The sequence below is a fragment of the Oryx dammah genome, unplaced genomic scaffold (genome assembly GCF_014754425.2).
Source record: "Oryx dammah isolate SB20612 unplaced genomic scaffold, SCBI_Odam_1.1 HiC_scaffold_25, whole genome shotgun sequence".
Classification (NCBI taxonomy): Eukaryota; Metazoa; Chordata; class Mammalia; order Artiodactyla; family Bovidae; genus Oryx; species Oryx dammah.
Window position 1 is genome coordinate 15,152,687 of NW_024070209.1, and position 27,247 is coordinate 15,179,933.

At 40.4% G+C, this 27,247-nt stretch overlaps 1 protein-coding gene across 2 annotated transcripts in view; it reads left to right on the plus strand.

The window, feature by feature from the left end:
* Positions 1-27,247, plus strand: part of TTC27 (tetratricopeptide repeat domain 27) — a 172,277-nt gene that overhangs the window by 136,634 nt on the left and 8,396 nt on the right. For both annotated transcript variants that reach the window (XM_040224605.1, XM_040224606.1), the window contains exons 15-17: positions 633-685; positions 7,201-7,366; positions 26,006-26,203. In XM_040224605.1, the coding sequence (XP_040080539.1) occupies positions 633-685; positions 7,201-7,366; positions 26,006-26,203 (417 nt within the window). The remainder of the gene's footprint in view (positions 1-632; positions 686-7,200; positions 7,367-26,005; positions 26,204-27,247) is intronic.

Sequence of the window (27,247 nt, forward strand, 5' to 3'; positions counted from 1 at the left end):
CCATTAATTTTTAAGTTGTGTCTTTGGAACTTCAGAACTACACACTTTGTGTTTTATAAAATGTGGAACGAAGAAGAGCAAGCATAATTTATATCATTCTTGTTAGAATCAACATTTATACAGACTTTATTGTCATTGCATAGAAAAATAGGTAGAGAAATGCGTTTGATGAAATACGTGGCTTTAACGTTAGAGAACACATACTCCTTTATTCTCCTGTCTGATAAAGGATGATGGTAAAATAGCAAACCCTTTTATGATAGGAAAAACAATATTCTGCACTGCTTTAGATTTGTAATTGATCTATATATTGTGTAAATACTGTTATAAATTGCCCAACTATTTTGTAAATCTAAATTTGGAAACAGAATCTTTTCTCAATTCCAAATTAGGGCTATAACAGTTATATCATTCTGTTGATTGTTTTTGTGACTTTTTAAAAATTATAAATATTAAGTTTAATTATAAATGTTAAATTTAATTTAATTTTCTTATATACTCTAAACATACCTTATTGAAAATTATGATTGTAAAAGCACATCTTGAGCTAAGAAAATATGTTATATTTTTGTTGGCAGCAGTTATACCTAAAGGAGATAATAGTCTGTAACTGAATTCTCTTATCATTTCAGAATGCTGAAGCTTGGAACAATTTATCAACTTCTTATATCCGATTAAAACAAAAGTAAGTACACCAAAAAAGATGAAGAACTTTGCTTCCAAAATAAATGAATGAGATTTTCTTCAATTGAACAGTGAAACATTGTGCCTTTCCTCGTTATCTTTTCCCCTTTCTTACCTGTATCTTTGAGTTACAATGACTTAATTTAGCCATTTGCATTCTAAGTGTAGTTTATTTCTTTAAATCACTTAGTATGTAACAAGTATTTTTTTGAACTCTTTATTTGAAACTGAAATTTTGTGTCCTAAATTTCATTACATGATAACAGCAAGCATGCCTTTAGTCAGCTCAACAGATAGAGTTTTTTTTTTTAATTTTTTACTGGAGGATAAATGCTTTACAATATTGTGCTGGTTTCTGCCATACATCAACATGAATCAGCCACAGGTACACATATGTCCCCTCTCTCTGGAACCTCCCTCACATCTCCCACCCTCCAGCGTGTTGCAGAGCACAATTGCTTGCTGTGAACTGAACATTATTGAGAAATAGAAGTATGAACCAGTGACTTCAGGGAGTGTGGGTTTAGAAAATATTATGCCATATTATTTTAAAAATTGATTAATAATCTAGGTCATATGTGGTAAATTTCAATGAGAAGTACCAAGAGGGCTAGGATAGTAGGTAATATTTGTAGAACACTTACATTCTCTACCACTTGTATAATCCTCTGAGGATCTCAGAGAAGAGAACATGTGTGACGTGGATTTGGAAACACTTCTGAGAGATTGTTAGACTCAAGCTGTAGTTTGAAGAATTGGTAGAGGGGACAGGCTTTGGAAATAAATGGTCGTTAATAGCTGTGCTTAGCCCTTAGCCTTTTGAATTTGGGTGACAGGCATGAAAGCTACACTTCAGGGGACCGGAAGTAAAGTCATCCAGCTCAAGACTAGTGAGAGCCATGGTGAGAGATGAGACTGTTGGTAATAGGAAGCCAGAGACTTCAGTGGGGGTCATTTCATGAAGAGAGAAATTTCTTGAGATTTCATGAAGAGGGAAATTTATCTGATGACAGTGTGTGAGATGGACTAGAGAGGAAACTGGGGGCTGGGAGACCAGTTAGGAGACAGCTGTTGTAATAGTCCAGGCAGGAGATAGCTAGGCTGGAAAAAGAAGGGGCAGATGCCAGTTTATAAAGGGGACAAGCAACTGGACTTACTGACTGGCTACAGAAAGCCAAGGAAGGGGAAGAGGCAAGGATGGCTGTTACCCTAGTTTTAAATAAATGAAAGGATAGATATATTTCCATTTTTGTTTGCCCTTATTTCAAACTTAGTTTTCTTTGTGGATTCATGAGTATTTCTGGAGATATCATAAATCCACATTACTTCGAGATCATGAAATGCTTCTGCTGTTCTCGGATGATAACTACATAAATAAAGTACTGTTTGTTCCACCACGCTCTGTGGAAAATAATATTGTGTTCTTGATTGCAACTGATTGTGTTAAAACTCACTAGAGACTCTTTTGGTGTAAAGCAAGGGGAAGGAAAATCGCTGCCGGAACCGTGGAATGCTCTCAGTGGGTTTTTCTAGTAATCTTGATCATTGTGTATGTAACGACCTCTTGGCCTCCAGCCCATTAACCCTAAGAATTCTAATTGCTTTCTCTCTTGGTGGTTCTTGCACATTGTTCCTCAGCTTCTCGTTGACACAGTTTTGTCTTCCTGCAGCCCCCTGAATAGGGTTTTGTGTAAAAGTGGGGTTGTAAGGTCAGAGGTAAATCATTCCTTTATTTTTGCCATTTTACTTTGCTTTCTTTGCTGCCACTGCTCCAGACATAGCTCATTCTTCACTCATGAGATTGTTACTGCAAGGGCAAATCATTACTACTCCTCTCAGAAGAATCCTATCCCTGCCTTAAGGTGACCCTTTACACTCCCTCATCTCTCACTCTGCTGTTGCTGGGTTCTTCACTAAAGTGCTGTTTTCCCTGTTTCATCTGATTCCCTGAGGCATCATGGCCCTACCAGTCCCATGGGAAAGTTTTCCATCTTCCTATATAATTGTCAGAGTGCATTATCATACCATCATGGTTTGATAAATGAATCCAGAATTGAAGCTCCCTAGAAAGAAGTCATACTTTCCAAAAAAACAGAATTTTATTGCAAAAATTGTGTGGGCCAAGCAACTATGATTAGAGGATAGGAGGACACACAGGAAAAAAAATAATCCTCCTGGTGTGGGATGCTGCTGGTTGACATCTTTTCCAATAGGATAACTTCATCCCTACCCGTATGTGGATGGGAGACCTTGGGAATCTCAGTCCACCTCAGGAATCTCAGTCCGCAGTTGATATCACGTGTGATGTGTGCCGAGGGAGTGGAGAAAGGGGGAAAAAATTATATGGAAACAATTTGTGGCTGAATATGAAGAAGTGTTAGAGCAAGGGTACTTCCATTTTTAGCTATAAAGGAGGATGGGTCGTGGGTAAATGAATTAGTACATTCCATGACAACTTTAGGTAAATTGTTTAATGTAGAGAATACAAAACTAAACTGCAGTGAATTGGTTGTTATGAAAAGACTAAAAGACTAATGGTAAAGAAGTCATTTCAACCAATTGATTAAATGATTTGTGTGTTCTGTGACTAGCTGAGAAAGTTACTAATGGTATGGGCACACTTCTTTTTAAGTTCTTAAGGGGATGACTCCCAGACCAATGGCCTGGATCGGCCAGAAGAACCTCCATCATCACCTCTAAAATATTTGCCTTGAAGTCAGCAAAAGGGAAGTCTTGATGAAACACTTTGAGGCTCAGCAGGAAAAGAGACGTGGACCTTGTGGTCTTAAGTTAGCAAATCAAATGCAAAAAGGCTGTTGGAGAGGGACAGATAGCTTACCCTTGAAAGAGGTTACTATAGTTGTCCAGTAAAACATTTTTGATCTTTAAGGGAGCTATAGTGTTTGTTCAGCCAGTAGAGTAAAGCATTAAGCATCTTTCTGATAGTTAAGATGTTTAACTTTTAAAATAGGTGACATGAAGTTTTGTTGATTTCCTTGTCAATATCCAGTTCTTAAGTCTTTTTCTGTTTTCTGAAGTAGCTTGGATAAGGCAAGGATTCTGCGATGGCTTGATAAACTTTTTCTGTAAAAACCACCTAACCTGGTTTTCATTTTTATTGGTTTATTTGGCTTTGTACTTGTTAAATCATTTTGCATAATTTGTTTGTGATGTTCTTATGATTTTTTAAAATAATACTAATTTTATTTATACCATTTTTCTAAATTCTAATGGAATTTCTCATGTTGTACTCTGCATATAAGTTAAATAAGCAGGGTAACAATACATAACCTTGACGAACTCCTTTCCCAATTTGAAACCAGTCTGTTGTTTCATGTCTGGTTCTAACTGTTGCTTCTTGATCTGCATACAGATTTCTTAGGAGGCAGGTCAGGTGGTCTGGTATTCCCATCTCTTTAAGAATTTTCCAGAGTTTGTTGTGATACACCCAGTCAAAGGCTTTGGCATAGTCAGTAAAGCAGAAGTAAATGTTTTTCTGGAACTCTCTTGCTTTTTCAGTGATCCAGCGGATATTGGCAACTTGATATCTGGTTCCTCTGCCTTTTCTAAATCCAGCTTGAACATCAGGAAGTTCACAATTCACATACTGTTGAAGCCTGGCTTGGAGAATTTTGAGCATTACTTTGCTAGCGTGTTAGATGAGTGCAGTTGTGCAGTAGTTTGAACATTCTTTGGCATTGCCTTTCTTTGGGATTGGAATGAAAACTGACCTTTTCCAGTCCTGTGGCCACTGCTGAGTTTTCCAAGTTTGCTGGCATATTGATTGCAGCACAAGCTGGAATCAAGATTGCCGGGAGAAATATTAATAACCTTAGATACACAGGTGACACCGCACTTATGGCAGAAAGTGAAGAACTAAAGAGCCTCTTGATGAAAGTGAAAGAGGAGAGTGAAAAAGTTGGCTTAAAACTCAACATTCAGAAAACTAAGATCATGGCATCTGGTCCTATCACTTCATGGCAAATAGATGGGGAAACAATACAAACAGTGGCAGACTTTATTTTGGGCTTCAAAATCACTACAGATGGTGACTGCAGCCATGAAATTAAAAGACGCTTGCTCCTTGGAAGAAAAGTTATGACCAACCTAGACGGCTTATTAAAAAGCAGAGACATTACTTTGTCAACAAAGGTCCGTCAAGTCAAAGCTATGGGTTTTCCAGTAGTCATGTATGGATGTGAGAGTTGGACTATAAAGAAAGCTGAGTGCTGAAGAATTGATGCTTTTGAATTGTGGTGTTGGAGAAGACTCTTGAGAGTCCCTTGGACAGCAAGGAGATCCAACCAGTCCATCCTAAAGGAAATCAGTCCTGAATATTCATTGGAAGAATTGATGCTGAAGCTGAAATTGAAACTCCAGTACTTTGGCCACCTGATGTGAAGAACTGACTTATTTGAAAAGACCCTGATGCTGGGAAAGATTGAAGGCTGGAAGAGAAGGGGACAAGAGGATGAGATGACTGGATGGCATCACCGACTCAATGGACATGAGGCTGAGTCAACTCCAGGAGTTGGTAATGGACCTGGAGGCCTGGTGTGCTGCAGTCCATGGGGTCACAAAGAGTCAGACAGGACTGAGCAACTGAACTGAATGGAATTTAGCTAAACATTTGTTTCTTTTTTTTTTTTTTTTCATAGAGCCAACTTTTGATTTTGTTGATCATTTGTTTCTTTGTTAACATTTCTTTTCTTCTTAGAATTATTTGGTGTTCTTCTATCAGATTAAATTGAATATTTTAACTCATTTCCCATCTTTCATAATTATAAGCAATCCATGTAAAAATTATAAAATTTTCTCTCAATACTGCTTTTTGTCTCTAAATACAATATCTTGCAGATAGTGATATATACTACTTTATTTAAATTCTAAATATTTTGTACTTTCTAATATGAATTTCTGCCCCCTCATTGGTTTCTTTACTTTAGGAGTGCATTTCAAGTTTGTAGGCATATGTTTTTTTAACTCTGTATTTACTATTGATTTTTTATTTAGTTGCAAAGAATATAGTCTACAGACTTTTAGATTTACTTACTAAAAACACAACTCATAATTATTTTTGTGCTCAGTAATTAAGTTACTGACATGCTTCCTCTGTTTCTCTTGTCATCATTGAATATTTCTTATATCCCTTTCCTTCTCTTTGGAAGTCCTATTATTTTTGCAAGAGGGGACCCTTTAATAGTTCTTTTAAGTAAGGGCCAATGGTAAAGTTTCCTGTTTTTTGTACATGTTAAAATTTTTGATAGTGCATTGATTCCTAAGTGTTAAGTTTAGTTGATGATAAAATTTTAGGCTGACAGTTATTTTCGCTTAACACTTTATAGGTAGTGTTTTATTGTCTTCTGTCATCTTTTGCTGTTTGTGAAATATCTGCTGTTCTCTGTCATTCTTTTATATGTTTTAGGATTAGCTTTATGTACTGCAGTTTCACATAATATGTCTTGGTGTTGGTTTACCATTATTTAGAATAACAGTACACAAAATACACTTTTGATCATAGAATTTAGATCTTTGTTTAGTTTTGGAAAATGCTCAGTTATTATCTCTTCAAATACAGTGTCCTACCATATTCTGCTTTTGTTTACTCTGCAATGTCTATGGAATGTGTACTTGAGTCTTACCTCTCATTCTTCCCTCAGTGTCTTTATTATTCTTTTTATTTTTTAATCTGAATTCATTTGAATTTCTCACTGTTATCTCCCAGTTCGTCAATCCTCTCTTTGTGTGAAACTAGTTTTTGTCAGATGTTGAGTTTTTTTGGTTTGTTGTTTTTAAGGTCTTTTCCAGTTTCAGATTTTCTTCTTGGTTTTTATTCGTGGATCCGTATTCTTACTTCATTTCTAACTTTTATTTATTCATTCACTTACTTATTTGGCTGTGTTGGGTCTCAGTTGCATGATGCAGAATCTTTCACTGCAGTACACGGGCTCTCTAGTAGTGGCATGTGGGCTCAGTAGTTGCAGCACATGGGATCTTAGTTCCCCAGCCAGGATCTAACTCGTGTCCCTTGCATTGCAAGGTGGATTCTAAACCACTGGGCCACCAGAGAAGTCCCAGTTCCTACCTATTTTGTTTGCCGTTCTCTGCTGGGAAATTCAGGGTGGTTTCAGGCTGTTTGGACCTCTAATTCTGTTTGTTAACATGAATGTTTCAGGAGTGATGGAACGTTCACATTAGCATTTTATACATTTAGGTATGGCTTATTTAGCTGTGGGGGCTTCCCTGGTGGCTCAGCCGGTAAAGCGTCTGTCTATGATGCGGGAGACCTGGGTTCAATCCCTGGGTTGGAAAGATCCCTTGGAGAAGGAAATGGCAATCCACTCCAATACTGTTGCCAGGAAAATCCCATGAACAGAGGAGCCTGGCAGGCTACAGTCCATGGGGTCTCAAAGAGTTGAACACGACCGAGCGACTTCACGTTCATGTTATTTAGCTATGGTTATTCATTATTGTTTTTTTTTTTGTTTGTTTGTTTGTTTATTTGACTTTCAATAGAGTAAAAGCTTTTAGAACATTACAAGAAGCCCTCAAGTGCAACTATGAACATTGGCAGATCTGGGAAAACTACATTCTCACTAGCACTGATGTTGGAGAATTTTCTGAAGCCATTAAAGCTTATCATCGGCTCTTGGACTTACGAGACAAATACAAAGATACTCAGGTAGGGTAGTCATATTTTGTTATTTCAGTTTGTGTTTAATATTAATACTTGATTATAGAATATAAATTGTTCCCTAGACTCTACACAGGAAAAATTTTTTAAACTCAAGTAATATATAAAAGAATACTTTTCTTGCATAGTTGAATATGCTTAGTTACATATTAATTCTGACATTCCAAAGTCAAATATGTTTATGTAATCATAGACTAAATATCACTGTGACTCAGTAATATGTGGTTTACATGTATATAGTCAGCTTGCAGAAACTTATGCTTATGTTAATTTATTACTTTGGTTATCTCAGTGTAATAGCTGGAATAAATCCCATACTCATTTATTCACTCATTAAACAGTCATCTGTATACTTTCAGATTGTTTGAACAATATAGAAATGAAGACTAACATTTTCCTTGTACTGTTTAATAAGATAGTCTTCATCTTAGGATGAAGTCAGAACTGGTTAACTCTAACAGTACAAAAATTACTATATCCTTTCAGAAACTGTGGGAATCTTGAAGGCCCTGGGTTTTACATCCAATAGGATTAAATATAAAAGACCTTTTGTGGGGTTAATTTGTGAAGAGACTGTATAAAGATAGAGTGTACAGGAGCTTACAGGTTACAAAATCAGGGGGCTCGAAAATGTAACATTATATTTGTAATTATCAGCATATGCTATTAGCGAATTTGGAATTATGTAAAAACAGAAATAAGATATAATATATGATAATATCACACTACTCTCATGACTTACTATATATATATGCACTCCAACTATTCCAAAATTTACCTTGTCTGGTCTTGTTTTTTTTAGCTGTAACCCTTGATCTGTATGAATGCTTTTGCAAATTCAGCTATATAATCGGCTAAATTGTTTTAAAGCTCAGGTTTTGGGCAGTTCACTTAAAGATCTACGACTTTGTGAAAGTCACTCAGTTGTGTCCAACTCATTGCAACCCCCTGTACTGTACGGTCCATGGAATTGTCCAGGCCAGCATACTGGAGTGGGTAGCCTTTCTCATCTCCAGGGGATCTTCCCAACCCAGGGATTAAACCCAGGTCTCCTGCATTGCAGGCGGATTCTTTACCAGCTGAGCCACATGGGAAGCCAGTTCTGTGACTTCTTAGGTAGAACCATATACCTACTTACAGGAGCTATGTTGACCCCTTCAATTACTTGTCTTTTCCTTGTTTTTATTTTGTTTTGGCCTTTTTAACTATTATATATTGACCATCCAGTATAGAAAGAAGGGACTTGAGCTTTGAGTGAAGATCACTTAAAACATGTTTGGAAGCATAGCAGAAATTTTCATCCTAGAGAGGATAGGAACCCTTGCTGGTCTGTTTGCACGCTCCTTCCTCCCCTACCCCCGCCCCCCATCATCTTGCACTTGTCCTGTTCACTGTTGTGATGGCTTTTCCTCTTCTGCACTCAGCCCCTAGGCTCTGAGCAGGTCTCGGTATGTTGCCAAACCACTGAGGCTGGAACAGAGATTCCAAAGCGCCTGTTTCTTGTTTACCTCAACTGTAATTTTTTTTTAAAGGCCCTTATTTACTGAAGGAAATGGCAACCCACTCCAGTGTTCTTGCCTGGAGAATCCCAGGGACGGGGGAGCCTGGTGGGCTGCCGTCTATGGGGTCGCACAGAGTTGGACACGACTGAAGCGACTTATTAGTAGTAGTATTTACTGAGGAAGCTTCATGAAGGCTATTCTAAAATCTCATACTTGCTTAGTTGCTTCAGTCATGTCTGACTCTTTGGGACCCTATGTGCTGTAGCCTGCCAGGCTCCTCTGTCCATGGGATTTCCCAGGCAAGAAAGAATACTGGAGTGGGTTGCTATTTCCTTCCCATCTGAAATCTCAGTGGAGGAAAGTGAAAAGAAAGTGAAGTCACTCAATCATGTCCAACTCTTTGCAACCCCGTGGACTGTAGCCCTCCAGGCTTCTCCGTCCATGAATTCTCCAGGCACGAATACTGGAGTGGGTCGCCATTTCCTTCTCCAGGGGAATCTTCCCAACCCAGGGATTGAACCCAGGTCTCCTGCAGTTCAGGCAGACACTTTACCATCTGAGCCACCAGGGAAGCCTCAGAGAAAAGGTAAATAAGCTGCATTGCTGGTATATTCCATTTTACCCTTGAAGTAAATTCTTTTTTTTTTTTTCTTTCACAAAGCTTGTTCAGAATGCACAAAGATACATTTTGAGCAGTTTTCAGAAAAAGAAAAAAGTAAAAGAACGAAACCTTCTCCCAGCATAAATGGAGATGCTTTCATTTAATTTTTATTTTAAATAGATTTTCCAAATGTATTTTAGTGATCATGTTCAGTTTTTTTACTCCTTCCAGCAAATCTAATTATAAGAATTTTCACCCACAGTAAAATTGTATTCTGATTCCCATTGAAAATTTTCTAACCCTGTACCTGTTTTAGCAGATTATTTAACTTATATGATTTCTAATTTAAGTGAAAAGTTAGTAGTTTCCTACCTAAAGAAAATTATTAGGATTTAGTTTAAATTCATGGCCAGCTAATATTTTAATTTCTTTTTTTCCTATAATTCTTCTGTTCTTCAAATTCATAATATGAACCAAACCTCCTTTTGATGAATTTGAAATTGGTTTTTATAAAAGTTCAGTAGCTTTAGAAACAGTTAAGGGTGGCATGCAGATTCGTTAGACTTCCTTCTCACGGCACTGCTGCCACACACAGGAGCATTGAGAATCGTTCCTGTTAGAAAAAATACTGCTTGTAAACAAAGCACTTAGAGAAGCATATGGTGCCGTAATGATGCCAGATGTTATGGCTCTTTGCTTAATTTTTATATTTGGATTTGGGGAAATAATACTGAGAACACCAGAGCTAGATAACCAGTGACATGTTCAAGCCAAAGGATCATCTCTAGCGATTTATAAGAGGGAACTTTAGGGTATTTAGATGGAGAAATAGCCATAGTGAGATAATTTGCTAGTTTCTATGAGGCCCTGTGAATAGCCCTCTCCAGAAGTGTCACAGAATGCTGATGGCCACGTTTGGTCTCTGGCAGGTGTGGGGAAACTCGCTCCGTTGTGGTTAAGTCATCATCGAAGGAAGGTCCTCAAGGCTAGTGCGGGCTTAGTCATATTTAGCTTTGTGACATGCTTGTGTCTGTCATCATGCTTTCTCACCACTCGTCAGCACGGACAGAGACAATTGATAGATTGTCTGGAATATTTTTATCTTGGCTAAAATAATTTTACTTAATTTGACTCCGCAAGTTTGGTAACAGGTGTCTTTAAAAAAAACTCTGATATTCTTATGTTTGACACTACCTGACCTCATTCTATTTTTAATTTGCTTTAAAATTCTTTTTGTCCATGCTTTTTCTACTTTATAGATATGATTATTTTCATTTAAATTTTTTTCTATTGTGTGTGTGTAATTTCATACTCATTTTAATATAGACACAGGATAAATCAGCTATAAATTGTTTTACTCACTATTTGTAATAAGAGAATGTGTGGGTAGTTATACTACCTTTAGCATTTCCTGCCTTTTCTGTCTGTCCTAATTTTGACTACTGCATAGATTAGTATAGCTCAAAAATGCTTTTCTGTAATAGTAGATATTCATATTCATGTCTGGATTATATATACTTTTATTAATCTATCATAAAGCTTAGTTTTGTATTTTTGTGTAATTAGTCCCTGTTCCATTTTCCAGTTTTCTACTATTAATTTACTACTGTTAATAGTGCCATGAATATCCTTATAGATAAATCCTTATGTATATGCTTCTTTCCTCAGGATGAATTCTAATGTTATTTGTTCATGTTTTTATTTTTCTGCTCTTTCCTGTTTCCCTCACACCCCCTCCCCTTTCTCCTCTTTGAGAACTTATAGTCACTTTGGGAAAAGAATGTAAGTATTGTGCTATTGCATCTCATTTGCTGTTTATAAATGGAAGAGGAAGGGAAAACGATTAACATATATCAAGTGCTTACTATGTTCTTGGCACTATCACGGACTACCTTTTACAGTTCAGTTCAGTTCAGTCGCTCAGTCGTGTCCGACTCTTTGTGACCCCATGAACCACAGCACGCCAACCCTCCCTGTCCATCACCAACTCCCGGAGTCCACCCAGACCCATGTCCATTGTCTCGGTGATGCCATCCAACCATCTCATCCTCTGTTGTCCCCTTCTCATTCTGCCCTCAATCTTTCCCAGCATCAGGGTCTTTTCCAGTGAGTTAGCTCTTCATATCAGGTGGCCAAAGTATTGGAGTTTCAGCTTCAAAATCAGTCCCTCCAGTGAACACCCAGGACTGATCTCCTTTAAGATGGACTGGTTGGACCTCCTTGCAGTCCAAGGGACTCTCAAGAGTCTTCTCCAACACCACAGTTCAAAAGCATCAATTCTTTGGCACTCAGCTTTCTTCACAATCCAACTCTCACCATACATGACTACTGGAAAAACCATAGCCTTGACTAGACAGACCTTTGTTGACAAGATAATGTCTCTGCTTTTTAATATGCTGTCTAGGTTGGTCATAACTTTACTTATAAGGAGTAAGTGTCTTTTAATTTCATGGCTGCAGTCACCATCTGCAGTGATTTTGGAGCCCAGAAAAATAAACTCAGCCACTGTTTTCATAGTTTCCCTATCTATTTGCCATGAAGTAATGGGACCGGATGCCATGATCTTCGTTTTCTGAATGTTGAGCTTTAAGCCAACTTTTTCACTCTCCTCTTTCACTTTCATCAAGAGGCTTTTTAGTTCCTCTTCACTTTCTGCCAGAAGGGTGGTGTCATCTGCATATCTGAGGTTATTGATATTTCTCCTGGCAATCTTGATTCCAGCTTGTGCTTCTTCCAGCCCAGCATTTCTCATGATGTATTCTGCATAGAAGTTAAATAAGCAGGGTGATAATATACAGCCTTGACGTACTCCTTTTCCTATTTGGAACCAGTCTGTTGTTCCATGTCCAGTTCTAACTGTTGCTTCCTGACCTGTATACAGGTTTCTCAAGAGGCAGGTCAGGTGGTCTGGTACTCCCATCTCTTTCAGAATTTTCCACAGTTTATTGTGATCCACACAGTCAAAGGCTTTGGCATAGTCAATAAAGCAGAAATAGATGTTTTTCTGGAATACTCTTGCTTTTTTGATGATCCACTAGATGTTGGCAATTTGATCTCTGGTTCCTGTGCCTTTTCTAAAACCAGCTTGAATATCTGGAAGTTCACAGTTCACCTATTGCTGAAACCTGGCTTGGAGAATTTTGAGCATTACTTTACTAGCATGTGAAATGAGTGTAACTGTGCAGTAGTTTGAGCATTCTTTGGTATTACCTTTCTTTGGGATTGGATGAAAACGGACCTTTTCCAGTCCTGTGGCCAGTGCTGAGTTTTCCAAATGTGCTGGAGTATTGAGTGCAGCACTTTCTCAGCATCATCTTTTAGGATTTGAAATAGCCTCAACTGGAATTCTATCAGCTCCACTAGCTTTGTTCATAGTGATGCTTCCCTAAGGCCCACCTGAACTCACATTCCAGGATGTCCGGCTCTAGGTGAGCATGAGTGATCACACCTTCATGATTATCTGGGTCATAAAGATCCTTTTTGTACAGTTCTTCTGTTTAGTCTTGCCACCTCTTCTTAATATCTCCTGCTTCTGTTAGGTCCCTACCATTTCTGTCCTTTATTGAGCCCATCTTTGCATGAAATGTTCTCTTCGTAGCTCTAATTTTCTTGAAGAGATCCCTAGTCTTTCCCATTCTATTGTTTTCCCATTCTATTGAGAGATCTGACAGAATGTGGTCCACTGGAGAAGGGAATGACAAACCACTTCAATATTCTTGCCTTGAGAACCCCATGAAGAGTATGAAAAGGCAAAAAGATAGGACATTGAAAGATGAACTCCCCAGGTCAGTAGGTGCCCAATATGCTACTGGAGATCAGTGGAGAAATAACTCCAGAAAGAATGAAGGGATGGAGCCAAAGTGAAAACAACACCGAGTTGTGGATGGGACTGGTGATAGAAGCAAGGTCCGATGCTGTAAAGATCAATATTACATAGGAACCTGGAATGTTAGGTCCATGAATCTAGCAAATTGGAAGTGGTCAAACAGGAGATGGCAAGAGTGAACATCAACATTCTAGGAATCAGCGAACTAAGATGGACTGGAATGGGTGAGTTTAACTCAGATGACCATTGTATCTACTGTTGTGGGCACGAATCTGTTAGAAGAAATGGAGTAGCCATCATAGTCAATAAAAGAGTCCGAAATGCAGTACTTGGATGCAATCTCAAAAATGAGAGAATGATCTCTGTTCATTTCCAAGGCAAACCATTCAATATCACGGTAATCCAAGTCTATGTCCTGACCAGTAACGCTGAAGAAGCTGAAGTTGAACGGTTCTATGAAGACCTACAAGACCTTCTAGAACTAACACTCAAAAAAGGTGTCCTTTTGATGATAGGGGACTGGAATGCAAAAGTAAGAAGTCAAGAAACACCTGAAGTAACAGGCAAGTTTGGCCTTTGAGTACAGAATGAAGCAGGGTAAATGCTAACAGAGTTTTTCCAAGAGAACGCACTGGTCATAGCAAACACCCTCTTCCAACAACACAAGAGAAGACTCTACACATGGACATCACCAGACGGTCAACACCAAAATCAGATTGATTATATCCTTTGCAGCCAAAGATGGAGAAGCTCTATACAGTCAGCAAAAACAAGACCGGGAGTGGACTGTGGCTCAGATCATGAACTCCTTATTGCCAAATTCAGACTTAACTTGAAGAAAGTAGGGAAAACCACTAGACCATTCAGGTATGACCTAAATCAAATCCCTTATGACTATACAGTGGAAGTGAGAAATAGATTTAAGGGCCTAGATCTGATAGACAGAGTGCCTGATGAACTATGGATGGAGGTTCATGACATTGTACAGGAGACAGGGAGCAAGATCATCCCCAAGAAAAAGAAATGCAAAAAAGCAAAATGGTTGTCTGAGGAGGCCTTACAAATAGCTGTGAAAAGAAGAGAAGTGAAAAGCAAAGGAGAGAAGGAAAGATATACGCATTTGAATGCAGAGTTCCGAAGAATAGCAAGGAGAGGTAAGAAAGCCTTCCTCAGCGATCAATGCAAAGAAATAGAGGAAAACAACAAAATGGGAAAGACTAGAGATCTTTTACAGGGCATACAGTATTTGAGGTGGGCATACAGTATTTGAGGTGGGTACTGAAGAGTCCTCATTTTACAATGTATGAATATGAGACCCAGAGAGATTATGTAACTTGGCCAGTTACATAGCTGCTGCTAAGCTGCTAAGTCACTTCAGTCGTGTCTGACTTTGTGCGACCCCATAGACAGAAGCCCACCAGGCTCCCTTGTCCGTGGTTGGAACCAAAGATAGGAATCACATTTAGGCATGTCTTTTTGAGTGAATCATGCCTTGAAGTTTGTTAGAAGATTTATATTAAACAGCATATTTCCCCTATCATATTACTATGCTTTTGAATTATATCTGACAGAGGTTTTTTTTTTTTTTTTCCAAATTGGGGTATTTACACATAAGAAAATGCAGATCTTAAGTGTAATTTTGATATGTTTTGACATTGTGTATTCTTATAGAACCACTTCCCAAAACAGGTATGGAACATTTTCATCACCACAGAAAGTGCTATTATTCCCCTTTCCAGTCAACTGAACCACCACCCTTTCCCTTCAGCCAGGCAACTGCTTTCTGATTTCCGTCCCCACAGTTCAATTTTGCTTTCTCTTGATTGTCGTATAAACAGAATCATACAATATGTATTCTTTCTTATGGATGTTGTTCTTTGTGTGGATTTCTCCTTGGGGAAGGAGGGAGGTGGTGTTGATGGTTGGTGAGAAAGATTGCCAACTTGATTGAAGTCCTAGAGCAAGTGGTGGCGGGGCTTACCTGAGGGTGAAGAGTGGAGGGAATGGATGTATTCTATATGGATTCTGTCTCTGTGAGGTAGATATTATCTCTGGTTTACTGCTGAAGTATCTGCAGCTTGCTGGAGAAACTAATAAAGCTGATCTTTCACAGCTTACAACTAGTCAAGCCAAGATGTAAAGTCTGAAGTTTGGCCTTTTTAACCTAAAGCTTGTGCATGCCATTTCCTCATGCAAAGGATTTTTTTTTTTTCTTTTGCTGAAAGAGTGAAAAAGACAATGTTAAGCTGCCTACCTCTCTGTGATAACTGAGGTATGGGGAAGCCAAGGGTCAGGGTTATCAGGCCAGGAAGCAGAGCAAGTTCTTTAGAGAGCTCCAAGTGGAGCGGGGACATGGCCAAGCCAGGAGGCGGAAATGGCTTCATTCCTGGCCTCCAGCCCTCCTGGAAGTGTTTGTAACTGGACCTGAGGCGATCCTGTTCCTGCTGTGAAGACCTCCAGGATTCAAAGGGCCAACGCCTTGTGCTTTTGGCCAACGTTTTAGGGAGACTTGGCCAAGGACCTCAAGGTTAGTGTTGGAGAAGAAAACAGTTAAGCTTTCCTCTTTGTGGAGATTAGGATTGCTGCTCCTCCAGGTGAGAAAACTTCAGCTCTCTTGAGGGGGCTGGTGGTGGTTCCCCACAGTCACACACTGCTTGCTGCATTCCATGGTACATGATGTGAGGAAAAGAATGCAGCAGAAGTGCCCCATCACTGAAATGGCTGGCGGTGGGGGTTAGGGAGTTAGAAGTCATGACATAGAGTTGGTGCCGTGGCATTGGTTTAGTTAGGAAGTGAGGGATGCAGGGCTGTTGATACTGATTAAAGTGAAATCCCTCTAAGCATCCAGGCTCAAAAAATATACTTAGATTATTTTATGATACACCAAATGAATTCCAAATGGGCTAAATATATGCTAAATATTTTTTCATCTCCTGGAAAAACTAGGAATACAAGTGAGTACCTACCAAATTTCCTGAACTTTGAAGCAAGAAAAGAAAACTTGAAGGAATTTTTATGACTTCATGAAAAAAATATGTGACAAAATATTTGTAACAAGTAGGAAAGATAAAAAGGTAATGATATCCTTATTATATAAAGAGTTAACATCTGCTACAGGAATGAAATGAAACAGGAGAGAGGGTTCAGAAACACTCAAGTAAGTGTGAGAATGTAGTTCATGATAAGGATGGCATTTTAAATCTGTGGGATAAAATAAAATATTCACTATGCATTGAAATAGTTGGCCAAGCATTTGGGACTCAGAATGAAAGCTCTGCTTCACTCCTTAAACCAAAATAAATTCAAGTAGTTGGTTAAAATATTTAAATTGAAATGCCTTGAGAAGCAGGATGATGTTGTAGGTAAGAGCATAGATTCTGGGGTTAGACAGCCTGGGCTTCCAGGCTACCTCCCCCAGCTGTGTGACCTGAGCAAGTTACAAACCACTTGGTTTTTCACTTTCATGAAACAGGGATAATATTAGTACCTCACGGGACTGCTGTGATGATTAAGTAAATAGCTGTATGAAAAGGGCAGAGAATATCACCTGCCGCATACAAGTGCTGTTTAAGTATAGCTGCCGTCTTCATCCTTATCATCATTACTGTTAGGGAAGATGTAAAACCATAAAAGCACTTGATTGAAAATATTTTTATAAGCTTGGGGGTAGAGAAAACGTATTTTATCATGACACACAAGCCATACCCCATGAGGGCAAATATGGAGAGATTTGAATTGAAAACTACATATGAGGCAAGGAGAAGGGGGCGACAGAGAATGAGATGGTTGGATGGCATCACCGAATCAATGGACATGAGTTTGAGCAAACTCCGGGAGATAGTGAAGGCAGGGAAGCCTGGTGTGCTGCAGTCCATAGATCGCAAAGAATTGGACATGACTTACTGACTGGACAGAAACAATGAGAGGGCTGGACGTCAGCATACTGAGTGGAGACAGGCTGAGGCATGACAGCTGTTCATTTAGTGCTTCCTGAACTGAAATGGGAAGAGGATTAGTGGAAGCCAGGTGAGTGTCCAGGAGGCGTTTGTCTGAGTGTTCTCAACGTTGCCTTGGTCTTTCTAGGTAAGACTGCTGGATTCGTTACCTGGGACTGCTATGTCAAATTACTACAAACTTAGTTTCTTCAAACAATAGAAATCTATTCTCTTCAGTTCTAGAGCTAGAGGATTGAAATCAAGGTGTTGGCTGAGCCATGCTCCCTCTAAAGGCTCCAGGGAAGAACCTTCCTTGCCTCTTCCAGCTTCTGGGGGTTCCTGGCTTTCCTTGGCTTGTGGCAGCATGATTCTAACCTGTTTCCCTCTTCACCTACTTCATCTCCTTCCCTATGTCTCTACGTGTCACCTCCTTTTCTTATAAGGACATTAGTCATTGGATTTAGGGCCCACGCTAATCTAGTATGACTTTATCCTAACTAATTGTTATTAACTATTTCCAAATGAGCTCACATTCTGAGGTTCTGTTACGACATGAATTTGGGGCGAGTATTCGACCCCCCCACAACTTTCTCATTCCTTTTCAGAGGGAAAGCGGTGGCTTTGAGAATAGTGGGGCTGGTAGAGGTAAGGGGATGTGTCCAGCACACACCTCACTGGGAGCTTTGGTGGGAGTAGAGGCAGCATGCACAGAGGCACCCTCTGGAGAGGCTGGAGATGCCTCAGCTCATCTCTCGAAGGACTCGCCTAACACAGTGCCCGAGACGCGAACGTCGGAAAGTGACGGAAGGGGTAAAGAGGAGGAGGAGGGAATTGACAGAAAACTGAAGAAAGCTCTTCAGAGAAATGCACTTACTGAGTCATATGCTGTACTGAGAGATAAGACTGAAATCCCAGGCCAGCTTGGGTGAATTAGAATTTCTAAGAAGGATCTATTACTAGGCTTCAGAAGATTGTGAGATTACCCAAAATATCATGGGAAAAAAAATTGTATATGTGGCTGTGTAACTACCTCTTCTGGGTAGAGGATTCAAAACTCTCAATCAGATCCACAGGGGTGTCCAGAACCCCCCGAAAAAGCCACAGACTAAGTAAAGAATGATCCTTGGGGTAGCATATTAGTATTAGTTTTCAGATAAAAAGGCAAGTGGACCTTCTCTTATAATCACCATGGGTTAAATTGTACCTGTATAGCTATATTACAAATGCGTTTATCATTGCACTTGTTTTTAAAAGTTCTCAGTGTTTCCAAGCTGTGCACAAATAATTTATGCGCCCCCCCCCCCCCAATCCCCACCCCACGTCTCTGCTGTTCTTCAGGACTGACCCCTTGGGAGAAGCATCTTGCCGCAGTCTCCACGTCCCTTCCCTCAGCCCTCCGGTGTCTTAGCCTGTCTGTGGCACTTAGCACAGTTGATCCCTCTTCCTTCTGACACTTTCTTTAGCTGGCTTCCAGAATGTCACCGCTCTTATGCCACCAGCTGCAGCTTGCTCATCCCCTTTGCAGAATTGTTCTCGCCTTTTCTTCCCTGTGAACAACCCCAGGCTCAGTCCTCATACTCTTCCTTCCCCATTTATACTGCTGCCCAGGGGATCTTCCTTGGTTTTTGCCTCTCATCTTCCTGAGGGTATGTATTATGAAAACAAGTTTTCCTCCCTATGCCCCTTTAATTATTTTTCACATAGGCTGTTCAGTGTGTTTATTTCATTTTGGCTGCACTTTTCAGACGTCTAATTTTGTCCCTATTGGCTCATCCTCCCCTGGGGATATTGGCTCTTCGACTGGTAATGTGTGCTTGGTGGGAGGGCCTACAGCAAGCCCAGGACCAGATTGTGCCTCTCCTGGTGAGGTGAACTTATCTCCTAGAAATACTTTGCCACTGCCCTCTCCCATCACCACCACCACCGCCGCCGCCACCACCCAAGTGGCCTGGCTCCTCAGGAAACCTTTCTGATCCCTACCAGGCACTGCTTTCTTCCAGTGCTCATCTTCCTGAGTGGCCATCCAACCTCAACGGATTGGGGGCTGACCTTCTATACCTGCCTGGTCCCTGGCTTGCACTGGGCTGGCACTGTTGTATTTTGGTCTCTCCAGATTGGTGGCAAGTGGCACATAGAGTAGTGTGTGTAAGGAAAAGAAAGCACAACCAAAAAGCTTTTCCCAGGCTCCCAGGCCATCTGTGAGCCTTGGCATCTCGTACTTTTCCACCCTGGACTGCTCTTCTCCACCAAACCAGGACCCAGCCAATCTCCTTCTCTCCAGGATTTCCCATGTGTTTGCTGTTACTTTTTCAGATTCATCAACTTTCTCTTTTTTCCCAGCAGTGTACAGAATTGGGGTTTAGAAAAAGAGGCTAGCAACGTGTTAGTGCATCAGCTTGTAGTCTGTGTAATTTCCATATGAAGATGAACAGTAAAATTGTTTCCAGATTGGAAAATGAGTTCCATACAAATCAAGAAGTAATTTAAATATCTTAAAAAGGGAATATATTTATTCAACAAACATTTGGAAAGAGATTTAAATTCACATAATAAAAGTAAAACTAGAATAGTAGCTGCATATATCTTTAGTGGAACAAAATAGCATACACACCCAGTACTGGTGATATGCAGTGAAATGACATATTTCCATACACTACTAATAGACGTCTAAACTTGATTTAGTCCTTTTTGGAAGTATCCAGCTTATCTCTAGAGTCTTAAATTGTTTATTCCCTTGATTCTATAGTTCTGTTCCTGGAATTCTAACTTAGAGAAGCTTCAGTATGAGAAAAATCTTTAGGCACAAAGATATGCAGTGAAATGTTATATATAGTAATATTGACAATGGCAACACATAGAAACAGCCTAACTGCAGTTGTTTTTTGTTTTTGTGTGTGTTCAGTCATGTTTGACAATTTGCGACTCCATGGGCTATAGCCCACCAGGTTCCTTCCTCTGTCCATGAAATTTTCCAGCCAAGCATACTGGAGTGGGTTGCCATTTCATACTTCAGCAGATCTTCCCAGCCCAGAAATTGAATCCATGTCTCTTGTATCTCCCGCATTGGCAGATGGATTCTTTACCATTCGTGCCTCCCAATGGGAGGCTTTGAATCTATTAAAATGATCTATCTAAAGAATATATGAAAACGTGAAAAAAATCTGTGACATAATGTTAAGTGAAAAACAAAGATAAAACAGTTTACAGAGCATTAGTATTAAAAATTTTATGCATAGCAAAGAAACGAGAGAAATTAATGGCAACATTAGTAGTGCTTGCGTTTGGGAATTTTATTTTCTCTTTATTTTTTATTAGCACCAACGTCTTGGAGAAATTTTTAAGTTAAAAAGCTACAAAAACCTGTCTGGTTTTGGTTGATTCAAAATTTGGCAAAAAAAGAATAATGAAATGATCAAAGTTATTGGTGTGCATATTTCATAAAAGAGTAAATCTTTCCAACGTAAAAGAACTTATTAGAAAGGAAGAAACAGCAGAGGAGTAAGGAACTCTCCTTTATAACTTAATACAGCAGGTGCTTGAGAGCAAGCGCTGGGACGCGAACTGCAGGTTCAAATCCAAATCTGCCTTCCCTTAGCTGTGTGACCTTGGACAAGTTAAAGTTCTCTGTGCTCCAGTTTCTTTACCTGCAGAATACAAATAACAAGAGCACCTTCCCCCTAGAGTTGTTAGGAGGACTGTGTTCATAGAGCTCCTGGCTCACAGGAAGGGTCATATATTTAAGAGAAGACAAATACTGATAGTGGATAATATTCATATATATACTTCATAAAAGAACAAATCTTTCCAATGTAAAAGAACTATGTATATATGAACATTATCTACTATCATTGTTGTCTTCTCTTTATCCTCATCAAAGCTCATGATTCCAAAAATCTCTGGTGTTTAAAACCCAGGTACATAACTCACTTGCTCTGAGCCCTTGAGAAGCTCACTTTGTCTTTCAGTTTCTGTGTAAAGTGGGGATAATAAAGTCCCTGCTTCCTAGGGTAACAGTGAGAACCAAATGAAATCAAGTTGGTTGTGTACTTAGCATGGGGCTCAGCCCACAGTGAGTGCTCAGAGCAGAGGTTTTGGGAGGTATGGAGGGCTGATACCGAGGTGGTAGAGTTTGTTTCCCTTTAGGTCTGTTTTAAACCCTCAGGAAGTATGGGGGCACATACTGAGTGGGCAACGATGAGGGCTTTGCTGTCCCCTTTTGACAGTGAGGGTCAGTGATAATCATAATGGTTTATACTGCTTTACAGTTTTCAGAGCTCTCCACATGTATGTTGACTCCCTGATAAAACAGTTCACCTGCCCTGGTTAACAGAAGACCTGCACTTATTACTGCTGTTTACAGACTTCCTAGCCATTCCCGCATGTTTGTGCTGGACTTCAGCGACTGACTGTGTCTGTCTTCCTCTCCGCTCTAGAGCTAGCTGTTCTTGAACACTTGGTTTTAGGCAGATGGCACGATTACTTTGCACTTACCCTTCTTTGTCCTCATCTTACTCCACATGTGCAACCCATCCGAGTGCCCGTGTCTTGGATCCTGTTTCCCTGAGAATTGCCTCTAAATTCTTACACCGTTCTACCCTTCAGCCTGTTACTACATACTTAGTAATTTATAATTTTAACTGTAACTGGCGGGTTCAGTAATCAAATGTTTACCCAGTTTACAGTAGATAAAAACATTTATCTGTTTAAAAAGATTTTCTTTTCACTTTAATGCAAAGGACTGTAATGCAGGTAAACTTTATGGACTGCCCAGGAGAAAATCATAATATTTGGTGGTTCATTTTATCAGAGAAATCCAAGGCAAGATCTTTTGCTTTTTTGAGTTAAAAATACCTATTTTCTAAAGAAGGGTTAAATATATGTTACTATTTTTGTAGACAATCTGGATAACTAGAGGGTTATTTCTCTCACTTAACAGTTAAAGAGAGGAAAATGGTGATATTAACCAGTAAATTATAACATTAATTGTGTTTTTAAAAATTTATCGAAGTTTTTAAGATTACGTATTAGCTCCATTTGTTAATGTATTTTAATAACTCACTTTTTTCCTTCAGTTTATGGGACTTCCTTAATTGGAGGAAATACCTTTTTAATTAACTTTTATTCAAATACAGTGAAAATATAGAAAAGTATACAAATCGTAAGTAAACGCGCGTTTTCACGAAGGGAACACACCTGTGCGCCCCACCCACAGAGTGAGAGTTAGGCGTCGCCAGCCTCCCAACGTCCATGCGGCCCCCTTTGGAAAAGGAATATTTTTGTGTGCTGTCGTTCTTTGTTTCCTGTTTGCCAGTTTTTGAATATATTTATTCTTTTTCTCTATTTTTAAATGAAATGTTTGTATTTTTAAAATAACACCGCTTTTACAAGTTAAGTCGTAGTGTAAGACTTCCGACAGAGTACAGCGATTTCCTGCTCCACTGCTCCCCTCCTCAAGATACTTCTTGCCAAAGGGGAGAAACCCTTTAGAATTCTTTTGCCATTCTCACATTTCCATATTTCATAATAATAATAACTATATATGGCTATTTTTATTAACCCAGTTTTAGGTATTATCCAGAGAAGGCAATGGCACCCCACTCTAGTACTCTTGCCTGGAAAATCCCATGGATGGAGAAGCCTGGTAGGCTGCAGTCCATGGGGTCGCTGAGGGTCAGACACTACTGAGCGACTTCACTCTGACTTTTCACTTTCGTGCATTGGAAAAGGAAATGGCAACTCACTCCAGTGTTCTTGCCTGGAGAATCCCAGGGACGGGGGAGCCTGCTGGGCTGCCGTCTGTGGTGTCGCACAGAGTCGGACATGACTGAAGTGACTTAGCAGCAGGTATTATCAGTTGACCTCTTCTCATAGTAAATAAGGACTTAATTATCTAATACTGGCATTTCTATTACTTCCATTTCTTCCCAATATATTTACACTAAAAATTTTGGTTATGTGAATATTTTCTATTAACATTATATGTCTGTGCAAATTATATTCAAAATGGATATTACATAATACTGTGATCGAGGAGTATTGTTTGCTTTTTGTTTTTTAACGGCATTAATGCTTGTGTTGGTTTTCACATGGTTCTCTGGGAGCCTCTTGCCTAAAATCCTCATCTCTCCTGCCCTGCCTTTTCTGGCTTTAGCTCTGGATGCAGTCACTAACCCTCGAACTTGCCAGTCCAGCAGTCTTCCCGTCCTGATCTTTTGTGGATGTACTCTCCTTGTTACTTTCCTTCCCTGGTTTCCATGACATCACTTGCTGCCATCCTTCCTTAGTGCACAGACCTCCATTCGTCTCTTCTCCTCTTAAATGGTGTTTTCCTTAAAGACTCCATCCTCGGTATGATTCTTACCCCACACAGTCTCTTTAAGCAGTATCTGCCAGGGCCACGTGTGACTGCTATCTATTCCTCCATATGGAACTCTCTCCTCAGGCCCAGATCCAGCTATTTAAGCACTGAACATCAAACAGAGAGTATAAAAACAAATTTGGTATTGTCTTGCCTTCTCTTCAGGACCTCTCTCCTCATGGTATCTGCATGTGAATTGGGTAGAGGTGTGTTTGGTGTCTGCACCCTGACCCCAACAGAGGCACTGTACCTCCTTGTCATTTTACACTTCCTTTTCTGCACCCACAAATACACACACACACACACACTCACACTTTACCAACTTTTCCCCTCTCAAACACCAGCACTACAGCTCTCCATCTTAATTGGCAAGAAGAATAATAGATTTCTCTTCCCCCTTGGCTACTCATCATGGCTAAAATGAGTAGATAGGATGTTGAGCCAACTGTGAGAGCCCAGAAAAAGCAAAGAATTTTACTATTTTAGTATGCTTTACTTGTCCACCTTAGTAACTGTTTCACTAAACCATCTCTTTTGAAGTATGTTAATCCTTGAAATGTTTACAGAACAATTACTTGAAACAGGTAGTGCACATTCATACCATTTCTCCTGCATCGTGACTTTCAGGCTTAAAACCATGAGTGGGGCTGTAATAGCAGTTGAATTACTTTCAGATTTGAAACTGTACATGTTGAATTATAATGTGAATTTATGGGCAGAGACAATTTACCTTGCCTGTCACAAAAGAAAAAAAAAGCACAATTGAGCGTTCTCCCGTCCACTTGTATCCCTGGATGTAATTAGGACCATGAGTCTGAGCTCACATTCCTAACAGTCAGTGTTCACGGGCCAGAAGGGCCTTGATTCCTTGGCTGCATCTCACGTCTGGATCAGAACGCCCTGCGGGGAGACAGAGTAAGGTGTCAGTTGCATTTCTCTTAGCAACTCTTTCTGCAAGAGGTGTGTTCGTGCAGTCTTTCTTTCAGGCATGAGTCGTTTATTGCGTCAGTACTGTGTGCCAGGCACGATGTTAGACATCAGGGACACGAGTTGATGAATGTGGTCCTCTCCTTGAAGTTCAGAGTGAGAATAAAGATGTGGCACCCTGTCTCTTGGAACCTTGCCACTCAGAAGAGTGTGTAATCTGTGGACCGTCAGCATAAGCACCACCCGGGAGCACGCTAGAAACGCAGACTCTCAATCCGAGATGGAGCGGCATCTCATCCAGGATTCTGCACTTACAGCAGGCTCCTGGGTGAGGCCGCTGCTGTCAGTCCAGGGGCCACGCTGAGTAGCAAGGTCTGAGGGTACTCTCCTTGAGCTGGTTCTTTAGGTAGACCCATGTGTCTTTGCTGGCCCAGTATAGCTGGACCTTGTCATAGCAGTGGGGCTCAACTTAGTTCATCTATCAGCGTTCAAAGTGTCTGGGGTAGAATGTGTAAAGACTAATGAAAACGAGATGGCCAAGAAGTTGCCAAATGGTGAGTGGAACTGGGGTAGTTGGAAGGAAAAGAGATACTTTCTGGGAAGCCTGCATGCCTGAGGCAAATGCATTGGTAGTTTATCATTCAACATTGAGGAAGGGCCAGGACCACTTTAAGCAGAATTCTAATTCTGAGCATTATTGCTGTGATCTGGGTGGAAAATAGTGAGGCCAACATAAAGGAGGAGAAGCTAGATTTAGGACTCAGGGATGGCATCACCAACTCAATGGACATGAGTTTGAACAAGCTCCGGGAGTTGGTGATGGACAGGGAAGCCTGGCATGCTGCAGTCCATGGGGTCGAAAAGAGTCGGACACGACTGAACTGAACTGAGGAGTGTTGAGTCAGATCGGTTACATGTGGCCCAACCAGGAGAGAAGAGAATCTAGGTTGGTGCTCAGGGGGCAGGCTCTGAGAGTACAGGAGGAAGAGGGATCTGGGATCGAGGTTTCCCTCTAGGGTAGGTGGAGGGTAAGAGGTTGATGGGACATGTCTGGTAGGTATTGAGCTGCAAAGTCCTGGGGCTCTGTCTGGAAGGTGGTCGGGCTGGCACTGCACCCACAGTATTGGGTAGGTACTTGGTCATGGCGGGTTTGCAGCTCCAGGCGTGGATCAGATCATTCGGAGAGGACCCTCAGAGTGAGAAGAGAGGTGCGGAGCCTAGGGCCCTGTGAAGCAGAGCCCTCCGAGGAGCCCAAAAAGGGGACACCAGGAGAGGTCAGATCACTGTCTGCGATCCCAGACAGTGGTTCCGGATGGGCTCATCTTGTTTTTCACTCTTTAAAAGTGGCGGAGTGATATTCTTACAGGCCTGACATGGTTTGTCCCTGTCATCATCGTTGATGGTGAGGGTGGCCCTCTGTTTCTTTGTTATTATTTGGTTGTTTCTAGTTTACCAGTTTCTTCTGTGCATTTTGTAAGGTCCTTACAATCCTGGTCAGGGCAGTGATGGATGGGATGGCCGATCGTAGTGGCGATGTTGCAACTGGCCTCAGAGGAAAGCTGCAGGAGTTATTTGGCAGAGTGACTTCAAGAGTGACGAATGATGGAGAAATCTGGAGGCTGTATGCCCAAGTGTATGGAAACGGGCAGAGTGACAAGCCTGACGAAAATGAAAAGGTGAGTCCTTCCCAGTCCTCTGGGGCTCTTACCTTCTATTTGAACACAGACAGGGTGAATCTGCTTTTTTGATGGTTGGAGGGAGACTAATAATTTGAAAGATAAGATTAATATGCTCATATTTTCACTTATAATGCAGAGTCTTTTAACATAAGCACCCTGAATTGTGGACAGGTTAGGATGTGTAAACATTGATCTTTTTTCTTTCCATGAGTTTTTCTTAAATAATTGTTCTCTATTTCCCAAAAAGGGTCTCTTTAACCTGCTTTCCTTACAAGCCGTGAACAGCTGGTTCTCGTTATTTACTCCACACCCCTTTCTGCAGGCTCCTCGCTGAAGACTAAGGTAGACGTTACAAGGACAAAGGAGTGTTTAAATCTGAGGTGGAGACTATGAAAAGGAGAAAGAAAAGGAGCTCGATAAGACTATGGGAAAGGAGCTTTTAAAGTCTAAACATAAATGTTATGCAAAGGTTGCCCTGCCCCTTTCTTGCAAGTGAGGGGAACACGGTTGTGTTCAAGTTATGCTTTCAGCTTCTTATCTTAGAATGTAAAAGGGGCCTCCAGAGTTTCCAGGGTTGGAATACTAAATGTTTTGTGTTCTTTTCAAAACATCCACAACAAATCAAATGTACTTGTGTAAGTTTGGAATTAGCCACAGTACAGCTAATCTGTGGGATTCTTAGCCGTTCTCTCCCCCGCTTCAGTCCACCCAGCTGGCTTCCGGCAAAGCCTTGTCAGCCTGGAGAATACATACTCGCACGCATGTGTGCACACATTCCTGCTTTCTGTCCTTCTATTCTTCTTGAATTCTGTCCTCTCTTGCATATGCGGCATTAAGGATACTCTGAATTCTTTGATATGTGATTTCTCCCTCAAGGGTGGGGAGGTTGTAAAATTGTTTTAAGCATCTGTGTCATTACTCACCTGCCAGTAATCCCACAGTTTTCACCAAGTTCACACCTTGTTCTCTAAACTGGTCTCTTAAGCTGATGTTTACAAATGCCAGGGAAATGTGTATACTTCTTATAGATTTGCAAACCCT